At 40.0% G+C, this 21,036-nt stretch overlaps 1 protein-coding gene across 7 annotated transcripts in view; it reads right to left on the bottom strand.

Annotated features, from left to right (window-relative positions):
• PHC3 (polyhomeotic homolog 3) overlaps nucleotides 1-20,491 on the bottom strand; it is a 29,122-nt gene extending 8,631 nt beyond the window's left edge. The window contains exons 1-15 of one of the 7 annotated variants that reach the window (XR_009487696.1): nucleotides 20,407-20,491; nucleotides 17,501-17,648; nucleotides 16,612-16,770; nucleotides 15,144-15,221; nucleotides 13,482-13,640; nucleotides 12,915-13,013; nucleotides 11,597-11,831; nucleotides 9,297-10,171; nucleotides 7,732-7,882; nucleotides 7,161-7,414; nucleotides 6,305-6,461; nucleotides 4,901-5,015; nucleotides 4,031-4,181; nucleotides 3,715-3,946; nucleotides 3,458-3,558 (exon numbers count right to left, since the gene is read on the bottom strand). Coding sequence is in view for 6 of the 7 variants with exons in the window: in XM_059855786.1 (XP_059711769.1) it covers nucleotides 3,715-3,946; nucleotides 4,031-4,181; nucleotides 4,901-5,015; nucleotides 6,305-6,461; nucleotides 7,161-7,414; nucleotides 7,732-7,882; nucleotides 9,297-10,171; nucleotides 11,597-11,831; nucleotides 12,915-13,013; nucleotides 13,482-13,640; nucleotides 15,144-15,221; nucleotides 16,612-16,770; nucleotides 17,501-17,626 (2,791 nt within the window). In the remaining variant the exon portion in view is untranslated. Of the gene's footprint in view, nucleotides 1-3,457; nucleotides 3,559-3,714; nucleotides 3,947-4,030; nucleotides 4,182-4,900; nucleotides 5,016-6,304; nucleotides 6,462-7,160; nucleotides 7,415-7,731; nucleotides 7,883-9,296; nucleotides 10,172-11,596; nucleotides 11,832-12,914; nucleotides 13,014-13,481; nucleotides 13,641-15,143; nucleotides 15,222-16,611; nucleotides 16,771-17,500; nucleotides 17,649-20,406 lie in introns of those variants that run through there. The other 6 variants (XM_059855786.1, XM_059855787.1, XM_059855792.1 and 3 more) reach the window with 6 other exon arrangements.
• Between the last annotated feature and the right edge of the window lie 545 nt (nucleotides 20,492-21,036).

The raw sequence follows: 21,036 nt of genomic DNA, 5'->3' as shown, positions 1-21,036 counted from the left end.
ACATGCAGGAGTTCATTATTATGATGGGGATTCTGAAATAATATGAAAATAATTTTTACAGCCTCTAATTACACTGTATTTACTGGAGAATTACTCACTGGGAATTTCAAGTCCCAGCAAAGACAGAATTTTCATTTCATTAAGAGGATCTCTCATCATTGGAAGAGACTGGGAAAACAGCACTGAAATAGCAATCAGGAACATAATTCAAGTGGGTTCTTTCCAGCAATAAAAAGATACTATTATCTAATTCTATAAATGATAACTATATTATACTGCTCTGTGCAGTGAGAACATCCAAATAGCTACAATTTCCAAAAGGAGTTAATTCCATCTGTGTGTTACACCACTGAGCTAAGGAAACAAAGTTTTGATGTATGGGATTTGGCACAACCATCTCATGAAGATATTTATCATTAGTTATCAGAGTACATATTCTACACACAGCAGTAACTCACTTCACAAGTGCAACTTTAAACTGGTTGGATCTTTTTTCCCGAGTTAAACTCCTTTTCTCAACATGAAATACCAGTGTCAGGTTACTGAAGATAACAGCATTAAAAAAAAGACTCTATATAGGTTGGACTGTCCCAAGTAACTGAGGGCCCCTTTCCAGTGAAGAACACTGTGGAAATAAAGGTTCCTCCAAAGATGTTCTGGATATGTGCTGAGCAGGATCAGCCAGTTATGCCTGGCTCTACGGCAGCTCTGTTAGATGGATAAATGTCTTCTAACAACGTCCATGAGAACACTCATTGTCAGTTGTTTATTTGAAACTTCTTTCCTCCAGCCATGTTTTTAATGGTGGTTTTTAATACATTTCAACCCAGCAGTCTCTCCATCTGTCTCAGAGCCTTTCAGACACACTTGAATTTGAGCTCCACCTTCCATTCCTGATGTCAATTATTCCTCAAGTAAGGTTATTTTTTGGCATTTTTGTATTTTCCCTTTTTTAAAGTACACTATTAGAGAGATATAAAATTACTGTTAAGAACTTTTCTATCTAGATGACAGCAACTAATTTCTCTTGTGCATTCAGATTTAAATTCCATAAAGAATAGACAGCCTAATTTCCTGATGGATTTACAAATGTGTACAAGGCAAATGGAAAGGAAATGTGGAAGGAAGTATCAACATCCAAAAATGAATTAATTTGAATTATTACTGTGTAAAGGTTGTAACATTCAAGATTGGAGAAAGCAGCTTTTCACAAAGAATGAAGCACTTTTTTTTCCTTAATGATTTGTTAAACAGACCTCATGCAACAATCAGCTCTGGCATCATCATAAAGGTTTTCTAATTGAAGTGCTGACAATAGATAAAACATCTGTAAGTCAAGTATTGAGTACTTCTGGCAAAGGTATCATGGCACATCTGATTTGAGACCTGAATATTGTGATTGTCAGACCACACCATTTACAAAGAGTCTGAGAGATCATGAGAAGTTCTTACATTTAGGAACAAAACTGGTCCTACTGAAATAGGAAACTGGATGTTTGTTGTTGCCAGCTTTTTTCCTTTAAGCAATTTCCGTGCAACTTCTTAAATACTTTTTATCAAAGTCATTTTTGGAAAAGTAGAGCATGGAAGTTGAAGGTATTGCAGTTCCCACATCCAAGCACATCTGGGTATATTCTTAAGGACTTTTGCAATTGTTTGTTGTGCAATAACTTGGCCAAAAGAAAAGGGTGGAGAGCAGGTGAAAGGTCATTTATTTTGCAGCTGAAGACAGAAAGGAGAACAATTCTGCTCAGCTTAAGTTGTTCTGTCTCTTCCCCCAGAAGAAGCAGCTAAACAGTGCAAGTGTCCTGGACACTGACTTCCCCAAAAGGCTCCAGAGGAACTCAGGAAAACACGACAAGGACACAAGTTCATTTCAGCTACAGACTGTGCAGAAAGCTGTAAATGAAGACAGATGTTCCTAATGTTTATGGAAAAGTGACAAATCACCATCTCCTACAGCATGGCAGATGGTCTGCACAGACTGCACCAAGTAGATATATAATATAAAATGCCATAATGGAAATCATCTGTCTTATTTCCTGCATTAATCAGTCTTGAAAGTATATGATAAAATATTTTTTCAAGAGAGTCACTTAAGAATATACTGAAAAGAATAAACCCCAAAATTACCCAAAAACCCAAATGCAGCAACGTAGCAACAAAAATTCTGGCAGGTTGTGAATATAACTTTAAATATCTATTGAACTTCTTTTTTAAAAAAGTATTTGAGACACTAGGCCTTCATATGGAGAGGAATGAGTAATTATAATAAACTTTCATTACATACAAATAAATATAAGTTTGTTTAAAATCAAAGATCACCTTGTTTATAGAATACAAAAAACTAAACCAGATCCAGCAGCTGGTGAAATATTGTAAAAGTAATGGTTTCAAAACAGAAACCACATTTTAAGAATAAAATTTTTGGTTTCATACTTGCAAGTGAATTGTGTTTATGTGGCACTTCAGTTATTCTAGCACAGGAACTACCATTTATTGAGAGCCTAGGATTAGTTATTGAATTAACTAGAGTCTTGAATCCATAAAAACAGTAACTGAAAACGGCAATGACAGAGCTACACTCCATAACACAGCTCAAGTACAGAAACAGGAATGACCACATCCCAAACCTAAGGAGCTTTGCTTGTTTCTACATCCATCACTGCAGGTTCCCAGAAGCAGTGGTACTGAATTAAAATAAACTATCAGAAGAAAGGTAGTCAAGGATGACTTTCGCCAATTTTAAACATCTCTTACACAACTGCCTGACCTACTACAAAAGACTGTCTGTCATAATGCATGTGTATATGACTTAGCAGTGAAGATATATTCCTTACATGTTACTAGTCTAATGGGATTCACAAAAAATAGTAGAGCATTCCAGAAAAAGTAGAAAACTAGAAACAAACCTAGCCTGGGTTTAAATGGGTAAGCAACAAAAATTCTGGTATGACTGCTACTGTGGAGATCTGCCTTGTTATCTGTAGGGGTTATAGGATCTGATTAGATAAAATGGCATCCTTGGGAAAAGGGGGGGAGTGAAGCTTTAAAGGTTATGATAGTTAGGAAATGATAAATGTCACATAACCTGAAGATGACATAAAGGTAACGGTGAATATTGATCTAAAGAAAAGGTTTGTGAACAAGGAAAAAACCATATTATTTTTTCTGAGAACAAACTGAGACTAGCAGTATGCTGAGTTTCTAGGCAGAAGACCTGAGCAAAGCTGCAAAACAAATTTTAACTTTATAGCAGAAACTTGCTTATTCTTTTTTAATGACTTGTATCATGACAGGTGTTTCAAACTTTTCAGTTGTATCAAGGGAAGGAACACTGCTCTTGCTTTTTCTACTGAATAAGCAGCAAGGAAGGAAGGAAGAGAAGAAGGAAGCGAGAAAGGAAGAGAAGAAAGCAGTGTAACAGGGAGGAAGCGTGTCTGATCTCTCTACTGACCTCTTGAGAGAAGTCAGACTGAAGGAAGGAACAGCTCTAATCTCCATCAGCTGGGATGCAACAGCAGAAGTGGGACTAGTTCTATCAACATGGGATTTGTGCTGAAGAAACAAGCAAGAGGAAACAAATCACATTCCAGTCTCTATCACCAGCTAACACTGCTGCTGTTACCACACCACCTCCTCATCACAGTGCTGCTATAAAGCAAGGAACTTCATTGTTAAAACCAACAGAACAAGTTATTGCTCCTTCCATACCAGGCAGAGAATGTATAAAGGCCCAAACTTCATCGACAGTCCACACTGAGGGATCAGTTTGCACCACTGGTAAGAGGTCGATGCTCTCTGGCATTTTCCTTATCCTCAGCTCCCGAAGCTCCCGTTCCCTCTCCCTCTCACTCTGCCTCCGCAGGCGCGTGGTCATGGCCGTTGGAACAGCGTCTTCATGAGGAGCCAGATCTTCTTCTGCAGATGGATAAGTAATTGGAAGCTGGAAAACGTAGTAACTCCAGTATTAGGCTTTATTTGCAATTCCCAAAGCAGTGCCATAGTTTTAAGCAAATATTCCACAGACCTGTCTAAGAAAATGATCTCGTGATGCCCCCTCAGGGCCACTCGGCCGACGCCCGCGTCGCCCAAGACTTTGGCTATCTGACTTCCGATTCCAACGACTGGTCTTGTCTGATGGAAACAGCCCAAATTTCTTAGTGCAACTAAGGCTGTGCCTAAAGAAGTAAGATATATTCAATAATGCACTAGTAGTTTTTTGGACTGAATTCAATCAAGTAACCATAAAATCACAGTGTTGTAGAGATGCTGCTTAATTACAACAACAGCTGTCACAGAAATACAAGAGAAAGGTATCTCAAAGGCCATTTCATCAAAACCCTCATCTCGTTGTGGGATCAAGTACATCCAGAAGATCCCTGGAAGATGTCTGTCCTTCCCATTCTTAGAAATACCTTTGCATTTTATTGCAAAGTACAGTTCTGCTCTGAAATGTCCACTTAAAACCTAAAATCACATTGTATTTTCGGGTTGAATTTTCTCTACCTAGCTGATACCCAGTCAAAGGAGGATAGAGACAAAAATCCCATGTTAAGATTAAAGGACTAAATCTCTTTAAGGTTATTTTGCTGGTGGTGTCCCAAGAAGTACCAAATCAAACATATATATATTCCCACTATCTAAATGGGAACATAGCAGACATAAGAGAAAGGTAATGTCCAGACACAGTGATGCCAAAAAAGAGCTAAGTGGTGACTAGAAATGGGAAACTATTCCCCATTTCTAAAGCTTATAGTATTAAACATCACTTTCCAGTTGTTATAATTAAGATTTTGCATTCTGATGTTGACTGTGAATTCTTGCTCTCTTAACCAGGAGAGATTATTCCATTAGCCAGATAATGATAAACAATAACTACACAAATTTATAAATTTACCTTTTGGCACAGGATGTGGAGCAGAATCTTTTTGACCGCAGAAACTTATTGGGATATCCCATTTTTCCACAAAATTCACACTTCAGAAGATCATTTTCAATTTCATCCAGTCCCTCTAAAGAAGGAATGAGGAATAAAGTCAGTTTCAATGACACAAAATCATGTTCACACCTCTCACCTCAAGCAGGAAAAAGATCTTCAAATATTTAATACATTCAATTAAATACTTTGATTAACAGACAATTATGCAAAGCTAAGCAAGTCATAGATTACATTCTGTCTAGAAAAGATCTTGAGCGAACCAAACCTTAATGAACCTTCAATTAAGTTATTCAATGAACTTAATCAGTTTTTTGTTGAATTTCAAACCACCCATGAGCAGGTCTGCCTTCAAACATAGCAAGCAATTAAAAAAAGAAGGGTAACATTCCTCATGAATTGCTTCATAAAGAGTTCATTATGAGAATCAGGCCTTCCACAGTATAAATGCAAACTCTCTGTAACAGCATAATGAATTAACCTTTTAAAGTACTTTCTTTGAAGAAGCAGCTGCTAACAACCAAAGGAACTTGGGAAAGCAAAGAAAACATTGAGTCTTGTATATATGTAACATTCAATCTATGAAAAAGATAATCTGCATGCAACAAAGAAAAGGATTATTGCATCTGCAAATTTACAGCTTATTGTTACAGAGTACTTTTCTCTTATTGATGAGATGGCCCCTTTCTTACACTAGAAAAAGAACTAGTGCAGCAAAGAGCTGGAAATACTGAGAAGGTTATTCGAAGGGTGTTTCTATCACACACACAATCACACCCTGATTTACTATCAGAAAATCTCCTCTATTCATGTGATGTGTATGTGGATGTGTCTCGATGTTGGATGTTACCTACCAGCTTATCCAATGAGTAGTCACAAATTCCCTACATAAACTTAACACCAGCTGTCGGGAACAATAACTAAACCCAAAACTATGAGTGTTCAGATAATTCCACAAAATAGACAAGCTGCCTGAAATCTGAGACTCAGCATAGTGTTCATACTGAAAAGAAAATTGAATTAACAACTAATGAAACAAATTATGGACAAAATGACTGCTGCAAAGAGTTTTGATATGGAAGAAGGAATAGAAATTTTTTAAAAGAATGAAAGAAAGACTTGCATTGAGACTAAATTTTAGCAGATCACCAAAAATAGCTCTGGTGCTATAAGGATATAAGCTGTGGGAAAGAAAACCCAGGGGTGGCTAAAAAATTCTGAACTTTCAAATCTTAGATGAATTTATACAAAAATGTGTGTTCACAGATTAACTTGGCTTTTCTGGGCCAGGCCACAGTTCGATTCCCATTTCATAGCACACAGAACTGGAAGGGGGAAATGGGCATTTAAACAAAAACTACCAACCTTCTGCAATCATATCCTCTATCTCTGTGTCTGATGAGTTGTCTGCATGTTTTGCGTTCTGCAAGTCTGATTCAACACACACCACACTCATGATCTGACCTTCCACCAGCAATCTCTTCTCTGCAGGCTGTTCCACCAGCAAAGATGAACGACTGACCTAGTGCAATAAAAGCAAAGCAACAGTGAGTAATTAACATCATTCACAAGATTGAATTATTAAAAACAATATTTGTTTTCAATCTTCTCAGTAGAAGACGATCAGTTTCTACCTCATATCAATAAAGTGTAATTATATCGTGACAAAGCTCATTTCTCAAACAAATTAACTCACTCCTGATCTGCAGAGCTGGCAATTATATTTAACAAAGGGAGGAACACATTATATCTACAGAAATGAAGGAATGGGAAAATGAGACACACATTAAATTAGAAAGACAGGCTTTAAATTGTCAGTTTGTGATTTAAAATTTTCAACAGCACTTCTTACCAGACACCACACTAATTACACCTAGCCCAGTTACGAGCTTGCCAGTGTTTGAAACAACAAATTGTAGCATTTTAAAATTTCAACAGACTCAGCTCTGAGGTTCAAATTAAGCTATCACTTAAATAGAAGGATCTAGGAGGCAGACAAATGTAAAAAAGTTATTCCAAATGGTAGCCTAAACCCACTCTTTGTAGTTTTCTCCAGATATAGCCTACTACTCAAGCCACCAATCAGTAGAGAAAAGGTTAAAACCAACATCTGAAACATAATTCCTGATCTAAATATCAACTAGCCACAAATAACATCATTCTTACAAAGAGTTAATTTCAAAGATTAGTAGTAAAAAATTCCTAGCAAATTTAGACTTACAGGGAACGGCTCTAACCCCTCCTGAATCACAAAGCCTTCAATGACATGGGTCAGGATCTGGGGTTTAACAACAGCCTGTGGAGGTTTGTTTTCTAGGCTGGGAATGCTATTGGGCATGGATGTGCTGTTACTCCTTGTCGTTGCTGCTGGAAGCAAAAGAGGGGGTGGTGGAATAGAGGCATGGGAAGGATCAGATGGAGATTTAATTACTGAGGCACTGACTGATGATGTCACTGAAGGCAGTCCCCCATGTTCTGCAAAAAATAACAAAATATGTTATGTTTTAGCACTTATGCCCAACCATTGGCTCAGAATCAAGAAGTAAGGGGTGATGAATCCCCAAGACCCATCTCTGCACCCATCAACCCCTAACACAGGCTCTTCCCTCGGCTTTATAAATTCCACTTTTAAAACAAGATGGTTTATCTCAGCAGACTATTCCACAAACACACCCTCCTCATGCAAACAGTCTCCTTTACTCAGTACCTGCTAGCTACAAACATAATTGGCCATTAATTACTCACACAAATCACAAAACCAAAAGCTATCTTAGTTTGGCATTTGTCCTCACCTGACAAAGGATCTTCTGAATTAAGAGCCTCTCCATTGCCCAAGGTTATGGCTGGTGGGGACAAGGTGGGTGGTGTAGGTGTTCTTGCCATGTGGACACAATCTGAGTCCTCGGGCATCTCTCCTTCACACACATTCTCCACTTGGTAAATCTGCATCCAACAAACTATTGCTTTAGAGAGATTTCCATTCTATCTTAACACCTTAAAAGAGTTGCATAAATACAGTTTTAAAAATAAATTACCATGTCAAAAATGTTAATCTTCTAATAAAATACTAGTTCCCAAAATGCATACCAAAAAATGAACTCTGAGGACATCACAGTATCTACGACAGTAAAATTATTTTGTTACAAACAGCAATACATAAAGAAGCACAGTTCTCCAATCAAACAGAGCAGGGAACTTGTTTCAATATCTTATGTGTATAGTTTGCTGTTCTTTTGATTTACACATATATTTGATGTTATTTAAATACATCTGCAAAATGCAAGTTTAATGACAAGTCTGCAAATTGTTCTATCTTATACAGCAATGTAATCAAGTTGAGTATTTCAGAAAAGTACACCAAGACTACCAAGCATTTGTGGTTATAAGAGGTTTTAAGGTCTTTCCCTCAAAAGTATTGAAATAAATTTACATAAATTCCTGACAGCAGATTAAAATGCAAAACACCACCCTGTCAAAAGCAAACCTGGCTCCTACTCTTTTGTCCATTTTCTCCATGAAATACCAAAGTTGAGATTATTACCCTTAAAATAAATTGAAAAATAAATTGAAAATGAACAGCACACCTCCTTCCTTAACCTGTTGATAGCCTCAAAAAAGCCTACAAGAGCTGCTGATTTTTTTGCTCATCTTAATCTCATTAGCATTTTACCACTAAAGCCCAGCAACACCATCTTAAATGTCAGGCTTATTTGCATAACATTTTATTTTCCTGTACATCATTTTAATCTAGTGGTTGAAGGCAAAACCTTCAATTACAAACTGCAGACATCTGAGAAAAACACTGGATCAAATTAACTGGTGGTGATGGGAATTGCCAAAACAGCATCAAAATTCCCCTATTATTTTATGAACAGGATATTTTTAATGTTAGTACAAAGTAAATAATCCAGAAACCTATCATTTTAATAACCTGATATGCACCTTCCACAAAGTACAAATTGTTCACCTAATCAAAATCTATTTGTATCGAGGTAAAAGTTTACAGTCCTCATGTCACATTTACCAAAATACTTAATGTAAGCATTGTCATAGGTTTACTTACTTTTTTAAACTTCAAATACATTGTAATTTCATTAAGAAACAAGATTTTAGATCTTAAAATTTACATTTTCATGATTCCTGGTTGATATTCTTGACTGATGATCCATTACAAAAAAGCCAACAAAAAAACCCTAAACCAAAACATGAAACAGAAGGAATACATCTATGATTTTCTTAAAACTCAGTCCTGTAATCAATAGGTTTCTTGTCTCCTGTCCAGCACCTGATTTAGGCCGCTTTGAAGTCAATGGGCCTGACTCAGGGAAAGAATAAAGGATGCAATGTTATCACTCACCACTGGAGTTTCAATCGGAACTGACGGCTGCACCTGCAGATTTACTGCGACGGTCTGTGGCGGTGGAAGAGTTTGAAATGGCAGCTGGACCAAAGCCTCTGCAGCAGGAAGTTCCTCCTCAGAAACCAAAGTGTTTTGAACCAAAACCTGGCCCTGGGACAAAATTTCAGGCTGCACTTGTAAAGACTGCACAGACTGCAGGGGCAGCGGTTGAATCTGGGTTGAGGATGCGGAGAGCTGAGGCGGAGCTGCCAGAGGGATGGGAGCGGATTGCAGGGCTGGATACTGCTGGTGCGGCGTGGAGGACACGAGCTGCTGGCCCGGGGAAACCAAGCCGGGCGGCTCCACGGCCCCGATGTGCACGGCGGGCGAGGGAGGGAGTGGCAGGTGCGGCGGGAGGCTGAGCGGCTGCGATGGCCGCACGGGGTTCGCAGCAGCCGCCTGCGGAGCGGCCGGCTCGGGCTGCAGAGCCGCCGGCACCAGGGAGCTGGCCTGGGACTGGATAAGGGCTTGAGGGTGAATAATTATGGTGGGTGACTGACTCGGGGAGTGGGACGGCGGAGGGGACACCACCACTGACTGCTGAGCTGACTGGGACGGGGTAGGAGAGAGAGTGAGAGGCGGAGGATGGATGTGGATAGGGGAGCAGTGGGACTGGACGCTGCTGGGGGCCGGAGGCAGCGCATGGCTGGGGAGGGGCAGACAGTGCTGGGATGGAGGCGGCTCCTGGCCCGGAGGAGTCTGAAGTGCAATCGGCTGGACTTGCTGCTGCTGCTGCAGGATCAGCTGATGATGGGAAATCTTTGGAGGTGGTGAATGAAGTGGGATCTGCTGATGTTTTACTAGAGAATGAGGTTGCAATGGAGAATATGAAGCTGTGAGGGAAGGGGAAAAAAAGTATTTATTAAAATTAGTATTTATTTCTTCAAGTTCTGAAAATATTGTAAAATACCTCAAAAATTCTCACTTTAAAGATCAGTACAATATTTTTAAGACTTCCAATATTTGTTTAAAAGTATCTTCTTTGACAGCACACAGAACACAAGAACAATTTATTAGGGTAGTATATCAATTTCCAAAGCAAAATGAACAAATGAATATGGCCATGCTTTTTACATATAGAAAGATACTTTCTATAAAAAAGTATCTAAATTTATCTTTTTTCTGCTAGGTCTAAGATTATTGCTGATCCAGCCTTATTTAGGAATTTCACACAACTTTAAATGGATGTAACCTTTGCTTTGAAACAGACTGGAAGAGAAATTATAAGCACAACAGGATTTGCTGATAACTGTTAAGTTAAACCTCAGATAATACTATGCTAAGAGACTAAATAAAATTCCAAGAGTTTAATATAAATTTAAACCATTGAAAGCATTTGCCTGAACTTGAACACAGCAGCTGAGAGGCACAAACCTAAAAATAGTGCAGCTTCCAGAGAAATCATCACCTTTAAGTGAACCAGTGACTCACCAGCCATTTCTTACAGCATACACACATTTTCTTCCACATGCAAACCTCTTCTTGCTTTGTTTTGTCCACTTGAGAAACAACTCATTTATGTAGGTTTTTTGATTTGTTCTGCTATTAAGTGTGGGGTTTTTTCTCACCAGTGTAAGTTCTGAGAGCATTAGAGCTCAATACCTCCAGAAAGTCTGCCTCCAAGTCCCACTCTTTCTCTAAAGGCTGTCATTAAGCCAAGCAACATTCCACAGAATTCAGACCAATTGTCTAGACTACCATCACTTTTTCAAAATAAGAAAGCTAAGATGCAAATATGCTGCATGCAGTGTAGTGCCTCTCTAACCAAGTACAGGTTATTTTCATTTATCTTGATACAAAATACTGAAATTTTAGCATTGTTACCTATGGGTTTATAAAAATACTTGGTATAAGAACATTCTCATGACACAGACAACACAGAAAAAAGAAACAGACCACTAATAAAATGGATTTAGATGGGAGCAAGAGGCTTGAGGAGGTTTCAGCCCACATTTTGCTGCCCAGAGATGGGATGGCATGTCCTGACAATGAATATACCGAGAGAGACCAGGAATGAGAATCATGTTTGTGCTGTGACTAACAGGGTATTGCAGTTGCTATATTGTGCTTGTACTGTGATTTAAGAACATTCCTGCTTCTGCTTAATCAAAGTCCTGTGCAACATCCAATACCAACAAATAAGTGAATTTGCTAATAAAATTTGAACTCTGTTCATGTGGAATATCTATAATAACATGGTCAGAGAACACTGAACTCTGACAGAACTATAGTTTCCCACAGCTCCACATTGTTCCCACCTGGTGTAATTAAGTGGTGGATGCTGGATGTCCGTGTGACCGGCGTGCTGCGGCACTCTGGAGCGGGGCTCTCTCCTTTCCTATTGCTTTCTGAGGGATCTGGCTGGCTGCCCTTGGAGCTGCTGGCAGCCTTACTGGGGCACAGCGACTGAGTTTGACTGCTGCTCTTTGGTGGGCCATTCTGTGAACTTGACAACACACCCAGCTTCTGACTGCGCAATGTCAAGTTCTGAACCTGGGAAATGAGCAAAACATGAAAAGACCCAAACTCTATAAATAGCTATGATAAATATCAGGCAAAAACAGCAAAAAAAAATTCATCCCATGTGATCACAAGAAGTTAAAAATCTGCATATCAAAGTATCTTTAAAGCCATAAAATTTAGAGGATAGGGATCTTTATTACTTTAGTGATAAATACTGAAGTCTTTTTTCCCTTATTGGATTTTTAAAATAAATGGAAATCGTTAATTCCTTTTAATAAAAACTTTCATTTTTCTCTTTTATTGTGCCTTCAAAGTAAGTGACACAAGGCATCTTAAGCAAAGGCAATTTTATTTCTACAGACACTGCAGAAGTGCAGTGGTTTGTGAGTGAGGACACCACCACAAACCAGAGCCTTGGTGGTCAGTGGGACCAGAGTCTTTTCTGCTCTCTGTATGCTAAAAAAACTGAGATCTTTGTTTCTATATTAACCTCCAAATCAACCAATATTAACCTCCCTTCTCATATGAAACAAAAGGTTTGCTTTCTAAAATGTATATCAGTCAGGGAACATTTTCACTGAAGGCTGTTACCACACCCAGATTCTGCACATAATCACCCCAGATCTCCAATCCTAATGTGCTGAGCTAAAATTTCATTTTCGAGGGTAATGCCAGCCCTTGTAGCACTAATTTACATCATTTTTTACATGAAAAAGAGGACTAATTATTATCAGCATTCCCCATTTTGATTACATAATCCCTTCTGCACTCAACAGCTAGTACCTGCGTAATGAACAGCCAGCTTACATTTCACTTCTCACTGCTCTGTGTGTCACCACATGGCACATTCAAACCCTAGACAACCATGCTTGCTTCCTCACTGGCATGCAGGAGGCATTTACTGCCATCCTGCCCCAGTGAGGACAAATCCTTCAGCACACGTTCACAGGTGAGGTCACTCAGCTGGAGTTTGACAGAGCTACCCCAGCAGCTCATCTGCTCTCTGGTCTGGGGTGAAAATAAAGCAAGAAAAACTAAAGCACAACATTTCCTTACTTTTCAGTTTTGTCCCACTCAACAGGGCAGACGTCTAATAAGTTTAGACAAACTCACCTGAGTAGCTGCAGACTGACAGGAAGATGAGGAGGATGAGGAGACAACGGGAATGTCAGACTGGACAGCAGCCACAGTGGTTGCAGGAGTAAAAATAAGCTGTTAAGCAAGAAAAAAATACACAGTAACAGACTGAAATTTAAAAAATCTGTGAAAGAAATGGTGTATCTTAAAGAGATACATACTTCCCCATACTGATGTACAGCTTCTAAGATTTACTTTTTTACTTTTAGATTAACTTATTTAAAGAACTATTTGTCATGGTAATTTTCATAAACCAAGAAAAATAACAGAAAATAGAAACAAAGAAAACAAAAGAGACTAATGTAAACCAAATATAATAATATATTTGTTCTGCATGTTGAGAAAAATCTTTGAGGTAGATAAACACAGCTATGTTCATACAAGCACATAAGAGGACTTTCCCTTTAACACTACAAATCAGTGGGGGGGAAAAAAAAGACAAAACAGCAGCCCAATATCTACTATACTTAAGAAAGAGAGCTTAGATCTTCCAATAGGGACAGACCAAAGGCAAGCTTTGCAAGAACTGTAATCAAAACTTACCATCTGAGCTCGTAGATACATTTGAGCCTGGCTCGCACTCAGGGTGGGAGAGGTGCTGCCCAGCAACATCGTCTGTTGGGTGATGCTGCTGCTGGTGGTGTTGGAGGTCTGAGAACGGCTTATTATCTGTGCAGGTGTAGGAGAGGTGGAGAGGTTAATCTAAGGAAACAAAAATATTGCTTCTGTCATGGAAATTCCATCACCCTAGAGTCTAAAGCCAGAAAGCCCTTGACAAAAATGGCAGGGGCAGTTGGAGTCTCTGAACTGTGAAGACATCAAAAATATATTGAGCTAATCATCACAAAATTGGTTTCTGGCAAAATTGTATGTTTTTATTCTTAAACTGCAAGCAACCACTTTGCAGTAACTAATAATAAGCAGTTACGAGTATAAACAATGATAGGAAGTCTGAAAAATATGTCTCATAGAAATACACATTTACTGAATATGTAGAATGAGATTTCAATATTTTAAGAAAAACACCTGAACTTTAATATTTAAGATCTTTAAATGTTTATATTAAGTGCCTGGACTGGTATCTTCTATTATGCAACCTGATCAGGACACTTCTTTGTGCCACCATGGACTTTCAATCCTCATTTCACATATGCACACTGAAAAATGACTGAAGACTAAAACCTTCTCCAATTTCATATTAAATGCTCAAGAACCACTCATTAGCATCTTCTTAAAAAAAGAAGCTGTTGGGTCTTTGTTTTTTCTTTTTTTCTCTAACCAGTCTAACAGAGTTAAGTGCCCAGCTCTTTTTCATCACTTACTTAAAAGATTTCCTTGAAAAACCCCAGCCCAATTATTTTGTTAGTTTAACATCAGACATCTTAATAGAATTTACCTCCGAAATTTAATGAATAAATGGTTTTACTTTTAACAACTGTAAGCCAAGCCAAGCTATGAGAGCTTAAAAAAATACACAGTTAAATCACTGAAGCTATGCACTGGAGTCATGAACAGCTTGAGGGTGTGATTAATAAGCAGGATGTCTGCAGGACTAACAAATCCTACTTCAGACAGCTGTAAAACTGTACAGAAGATACTATGCATGTCTGACAATGCAACTTAAAGAAATACAGCATGACCTGAACACAGAGCTGCTCACAACTGAAACCTGAGCACATGCCTAGAATATGGGAAGTGAAACTGCAAAAAAGATGAATTATAAAAGATGATAATCAATAAAAGAATGAATACTACAAACATTTAATCAGTGTCATAAATATATGTGAGCATTGACTTGGATTCTTTAGATTTAGTGCTATTTAATCCCTAATACATAGTTATGATTTTCACCTACAGTAGTGCCCTGAATAAAGAAACTAATGTAGAAAATCCAGTAAGAAATCATGTAAGAGATGAGAGCTCAGGGAGTGATTTCTGCAGGAGTTTGAACAGCCACTGATGCTTGTGGAATGAGCAGCTGCCCCTCAGAGCATCAAGAGGGGTCTGGGACTTGGGAAGCCAACACTGGCCGCCAAGAATCACACCCAGCACTTACTACAGAGTCATCATACTGCTCACTGTGACTGTAGTATTAATTTTAACAATACAAACTGAAATGCTATTAATATTTTCTGGTTTTCCCTGTAGCCATATAACAACCAAGCAGGGTTGGGAATGGAGGAAGGGCTTGGTGCAGTTACGTACCGAGGTCTGCGACATGCTTGACTGCTGAGTGACACTCCCAGTGGGGGAAGTACATTGCCTCCCACCTGACAGGCTTGCCTAAATAGCAAGAATATGTGTCAAATAATGAAATCAGAAAGTGCTTAAGTGATGTTCATTTTATTGCATAAACCATCAGAAACAGCCCTCTCTACCTTTACCTTTCTCTGATTTAACAGAAAGATGCTTTACTCAGTGGAAATAGAGTGCACTCTGCACTATGGAATGCTACCTGCAAGGTGCTAAGTTCCTTGAAGTCCTACCAAATTTCAGACATATAATTCTTTCAGATCAAGACCTGAAGAAAAATGATCAGAGGTAAAGTCAGCCAAACTGCTAATGATGGAGCTAAGTGGTCACCTCACCACCTACGGTTCTCAGAACTTAAAATGCAGTATCATAAAAAACTGTCATTATTAAAACTCGTGTCAGAATTTTATTGTGATCAGTGTCTTCTAAAAATATATAAATGCAATACAGAAGAGCCTCATATTCTGGAATGGTAACTTATGTATGCACATCAAGTGTCTGTCACAGGATGCTATTCCAGCCCTTCAGATGAGTAACAGGGACAGTGATTTAAGTTTCTGTATAAACAGAACCAAAACTTCTCAGCCTTTCCTGACCTGATTTTCTTGGCTCTGTCTCAGTAACTGTATATCCACATGGAAATCCATCACAACAAAAAAAGACAAATCAACATATTACCACAATCGAATGAAAAAGGTATAGAAGAAAAAGCCAGGAGCAAAAATGAGTCAATCCAGCTCTGACACCAAACAGCCATATCCCTGAGGTCCATAACTCCATTTACCATTTCCCTGTGTAAAATCATTAACAACCACCTCTCTCTGCAAGATCATAGTCTCAATCCAAGGTAAACTGAGGTCAAAGGAAATTTTGCCACTGCTTTAATTCAAAATGGGTCTCCTCCAGTGATCACTGATGTTAAAAGCAATGTTTCAGATATGTAATTTACCTCCTACATTTTCACACTCAGGGTTAAAATTTAATTTTGCCATTACTTATAATGCAGCCAGATGTGAGGCAAAACACACTAAGATGCCAGATGTTCATTATTTTTTATTTCACTAAGATACAATGCCATTCATTGCTTCCCCCACCAACTTTTAGAGAAAATCATGGGATGAAGATTGAAGTAGTCTATTTTTAATATTTATTTTATTACTGCTTGATGATTTACATGATGCATTATAATGTATGCAATAAAGCATGGAATGGTTGCCTACTGGAGCATCTATACCACTGGACAAAATCCTCCAAACAGTTTGGAGGATGATACAATTTAAAATAACAACATCATTAAAATATAACAGTGAATTATCATGAGGCATTAAGCTCAGGCACTTAAGCTGTTATAACGTTTGACAATGACTGTAGCCCTGCTCTAGACAATTCAGGATTCTTTTTCAGCAATCTTCACTCTCACCTGTGGAACAGTTGCCAGACTCTGAAATTGGGTACTGCTTAAGTGCTGCTGCTGCAGAGCAGCAGTCTGCAGCATTAGATGCTGCTGCTGGGCTGCATACATCTGCTGGAGGTACTGAGCAGCTGAGCTAGGAGGACGATGCAAGGCCTGCTGAATAACCTGTGATGAATCAGTAGGTAATTAATGACAATTACAAAGCACTCACCATGCTGACATGATATTTAAGTTTATCCTTACAAGGAAATAAAGCCAAATAATTTTTTCACACCAATTATGTCAAACTGAACTTGCTCCCTCGCTGTTCTTGACCAAGTCACAGAGTATTGTCAACATCAACATATTCACATTCTCAAGGACAGCCTGACAATACAGCATCATCCCCAACACATCATCCTAGCCTCTCAGCTGCTTGTCAACACATCCTACATCATGTTCTGCTTTTTGAGAGATCAGAGTAGTGTGTGAGAAACCCAATTATCAAACACAACAGAATGGACAGAGTTCAAGGAGACCTAATTTAAAGAATAGCAAGAAGGGGTCTGGATCCCAAGCAGGACTTACCCACACAAATACCTTGGATCCCTCTAATTTGAGTTGGTCAGACAAAAAGCTTTATTTTGCAAAGGTTTATGTTAATAATCTGCACCCTCAGCAAATGGTGAACAAACCGAACTTTCTATCATAGCATTTTCCCTTCCCTTATTTGGGAGACAGGCCTACCCTGAACTATGCCTAAGTGGTCTGAGACCCTCCAGTAAACATCTCCTGAAAACCAGCAAGCCAGCTATGGAGAAGGACAACAGCAATAAAGAATGACAAGTTAATCCTGTGAGGTGCCTGTGCTCAGAGCTCTGTGCAGGACAGGAAGGAAGCCCCCAGGGCCCAGTACCTGGACAGCATGTCTGTCAGAGCCGCTGTAGACGGAGATCTGCGGCAGCGGCGTGCGGGAAGTGGAGGTGGTGGTGACGGTCGTGGTGGGTGCAGAACATGTCGTTGTGTTGGGTTCATTCTCCATAGCTGTGCAGCGTTTGTCCAGCCTGCTGGGAGTGACACAGAAGTGGTTCACAAGCAAGGCCAGAACGTGCTGATTTTAATGCAAAAAATGTTTTGCTGAGACAGAAAAATGGACTACTTCCAAAAGGTAAGTTTCACTGAATCACAGAATGGTTTGGGTTGGAGGGAACTTAAAGACCATCTCATTCCACCCCCTACCATGGCAGGGTCACCTTTCAATACACCAGGTTGCTTCAAGCCCCATCCAACCTGGCCTTGAAGACTTGCAGAGATGGGGCAGCCACAACATCTACGGACAACCCCCATAGGGCCTCACCAACCCTATAGCAAAGAATTTTTTCTTAATAACTAATCTTAGTTTGAAAAATCTGCTATTACTTGATGCAATCTCAAGAGATGTAGTTTTAATCTTCTAAGATGCATCAAAAGTAGCAATAAAGAACCAATTTAGGAATACATCCAAGATTTCCAGCCAGCTGCACAGGACCAGTAGCACCTCCCTCACCCCCACGGCCCAGAAATGAATATGCTGGCTGACCCTCGACACTGAGCAAAATCTGCTCTCGGCAAAAATCTCCAGTGAAATGCTCTGTTTGGGGAGAGAGGAAAAGGATACAGGAAAAAAACCTTTTAACAGCAATACCTTACACAATACAGCAAGAACCAAGGAAGAAACTACCTATTTAAGCACCTCAAATGATCCTCTCAGTCTTATGCAGTTTCCCTCTGTTGCAGAGCACAAAATGTCATCTTTATAACTGAAATGAATCACAAACCTCAATATATGTTATGGGGGTGTTTACTGCAGTTTCTTTTTCAGTCTTTGTATTACGATTAACAGGAAATCACATAGTAGCTGTTTATTGCTTTCCAAAGGATGCCAAAAAAATGGAGGGTTGAGAAGATGTTTCCTTCTTACCATAAAGAGGGGCTCAGAGAAATAATCAAGAGAAAGCTGCAACGTACTAGAAAAAAAAGCAGCTTTGCTAAGTTCTTAACAAACCGCCCACTGGACACTGCAGCAAATGGGAATATAATCAGGAGTTTCAACTCACACAGCTGGAAGCAGAACAGGGCACTGCCAGGCTGCCACCCTCACCTCCCAAAACACAACTGCTCTGCAAGCAGAGGGCCGCATGATGCTGCAGTTCCTAGAGACCTGCAACAACTGAACTGTAACACACACATGGTCACCTAAAGACCTCTTGCCTACCCTTGTACTGGACACTTGCATGGACTTTGCCATGAAAAAAAATTTGTGGCAATCAAAGATGCTTTAAACACAAAGATCCCTGCTATTAGAACTGAAGAAAAAACATGATTTGTTGTTAAAAATGCAGGTCTGTTGTGCATTACTGATGCCACTTGTACATCTACATCAGGGCACTCCAACTGCAATAAACCCAGCATCATTTCTAAATCCACTTCACATTAATTTCTCATAATGAAAAGTATCTTAAAAAAAAATCCTGTCTCCTTCAGTGGACATTAAAAACATCTCAAAATACTTACACCTACAACTTGTCTAGCTAGTTTTTGCAGAGTTATACAACCAGTTAAATTAGCTTAAAACAACTTTAGATGTCTCATTTCCTTCATTCTCAGCCACGTTTTTGGTGTCTTATGAGTGAGATGTATAACATATCCCACTTAGTATCTACTACATCACAAGTTTACTCCATGAGAGCTGTTAATCCTTCCACTCAAAATTATTTCAAAAATAGTATTGTCATTGCTCAGGTTGTTTTCACAAAGGATGTACAATGAAAAAAGAATGTACAGTAAGTAGCTCCTAAATATTTGCTCAGGATCTCTATCTCTCCTCTGACACGTCACCTCACACAGGCATCAGATGCTAACTTGTAAGAAAATTAATTTTATTTAATGATGAAGACCTTGCAATGATGCTCCCTGAGCAACGTTAACTCAAAACAATCTCCATAACACACAGTAAGTTAAAAAAAAAAAAATTACTTGAAATAACCACTACACATTTAAGTGAGCCCAAAATACAAAGCACAACAGAAAACTCTATTGAAAATATGTATTTATTCAAGCAGTAAGAGTACAAGCCACCACATAACTTCAAGTTACATTGTGCATAAGGTACATATTCTAAAGTTTTGTTTCTTTATATTCTTGTTGGTCAAAGCAACCACCTGAAGTAAAAAAAAAAATACCTGCTGTTCTATACCAATTAGCAAACTACCCTCACAGTGGACACACGAATGTCATAACTCATGTTTTGGAAAGTTTTGGTAAATGCCATGGTAATAACAAACCCTGCTGACAACCCACATCCACAACCACATGGTTTATTTATTTTTTTTTTTTTTAATTCACAACCTCTCCCTGCGACTCCAAGAGAACAAACCACAATAAACCCAAATTAAATAAAAATTTCCACCAAGCCTAACCCCTACAGGTATTCCGGTATTTGACAGAGAGCTCCGGCATAATAATAAAATAATTATAATAACGAAGATATGCTCTGGGCAAATACACCCCAGGGCATGCGGAGCACCGGCCCCGCGCTGAGGGGCCTCGGTGCCCCCTGGCCGGCCGCCCCCCGCCCAGGCCGGGCTGACCCACCCTCAGCCCCCGCCTCGCCCAGCCCGGCCCCGCCACCGCCCCCTCAGGAGACCAAAGGCAGGCGGGCGGGAGGGGCCGGCCCGGCCCGGCGCCGGGGCGCGGTCAGGGCGCAGGTTCCCCGCCCCCGTGGCCCGGCCGGGGCCCCGCGGCTGCCGCTGCCCGCGCTCCGCGCCCCGTCGGGACACTCGCCTGGGACGCGCCGCTCAAGGCGCTGCCGCTGCCGCCATTTTCTCGCCTCCCTCACGGGGGAGGTGCCGCGCGCGCGCGGGGCGCGGCCGCCGCCGCGCACGTGACGGGACACGCCGCCATGTTGGCGGTGCCCGTGAAGGGCCGGGACTGAGGGAGACCCGCGGCGGGGCCGGGGAATTGAAATGTGCGGTGTTTTCAGCCCAAATAACCTATCGACTTCCCTGTGTAACAAAGCGCGGAACCTCTTTCAAGTGCCTCCTACACTTAGCAGCTGTTGCTCTGACACTGTTAGCAGGGCATCCATCCTAATCACGGTGTGAGCATCTCTTTCTTTTCTGAGGCTTTGCTTGCTTCCTTCCATCCTTCCTGTCACTCACTAACTCAAGGCACTGAGTGAATATGAGTTAATTACCTCTGGTCTCTCTTACATCATGCTTTGTTGTTTTAGCACCTGATACATATGCACCTACAAGTCTTTACTGTTCTGTAAGTACAAAAAGCCTGTATTTGGATGACTTTGGGAGGTGCCTTCAGGCTAAATGCTCTGTGCCTGCCATGCCTGAGAGAGTTGAACAAGTGTCTGAACAATGCACTCAGGCAGGTGGTGTGGCTCTTGGAGAGGTTCTGTGG

Source organism: Haemorhous mexicanus, chromosome 10 (genome assembly GCF_027477595.1).
Source record: "Haemorhous mexicanus isolate bHaeMex1 chromosome 10, bHaeMex1.pri, whole genome shotgun sequence".
In the NCBI taxonomy this organism is placed as follows: Eukaryota; Metazoa; Chordata; class Aves; order Passeriformes; family Fringillidae; genus Haemorhous; species Haemorhous mexicanus.
Note: the sequence above shows the minus strand (reverse complement) of the source record. Positions and strands in the feature narration are given on the sequence as shown.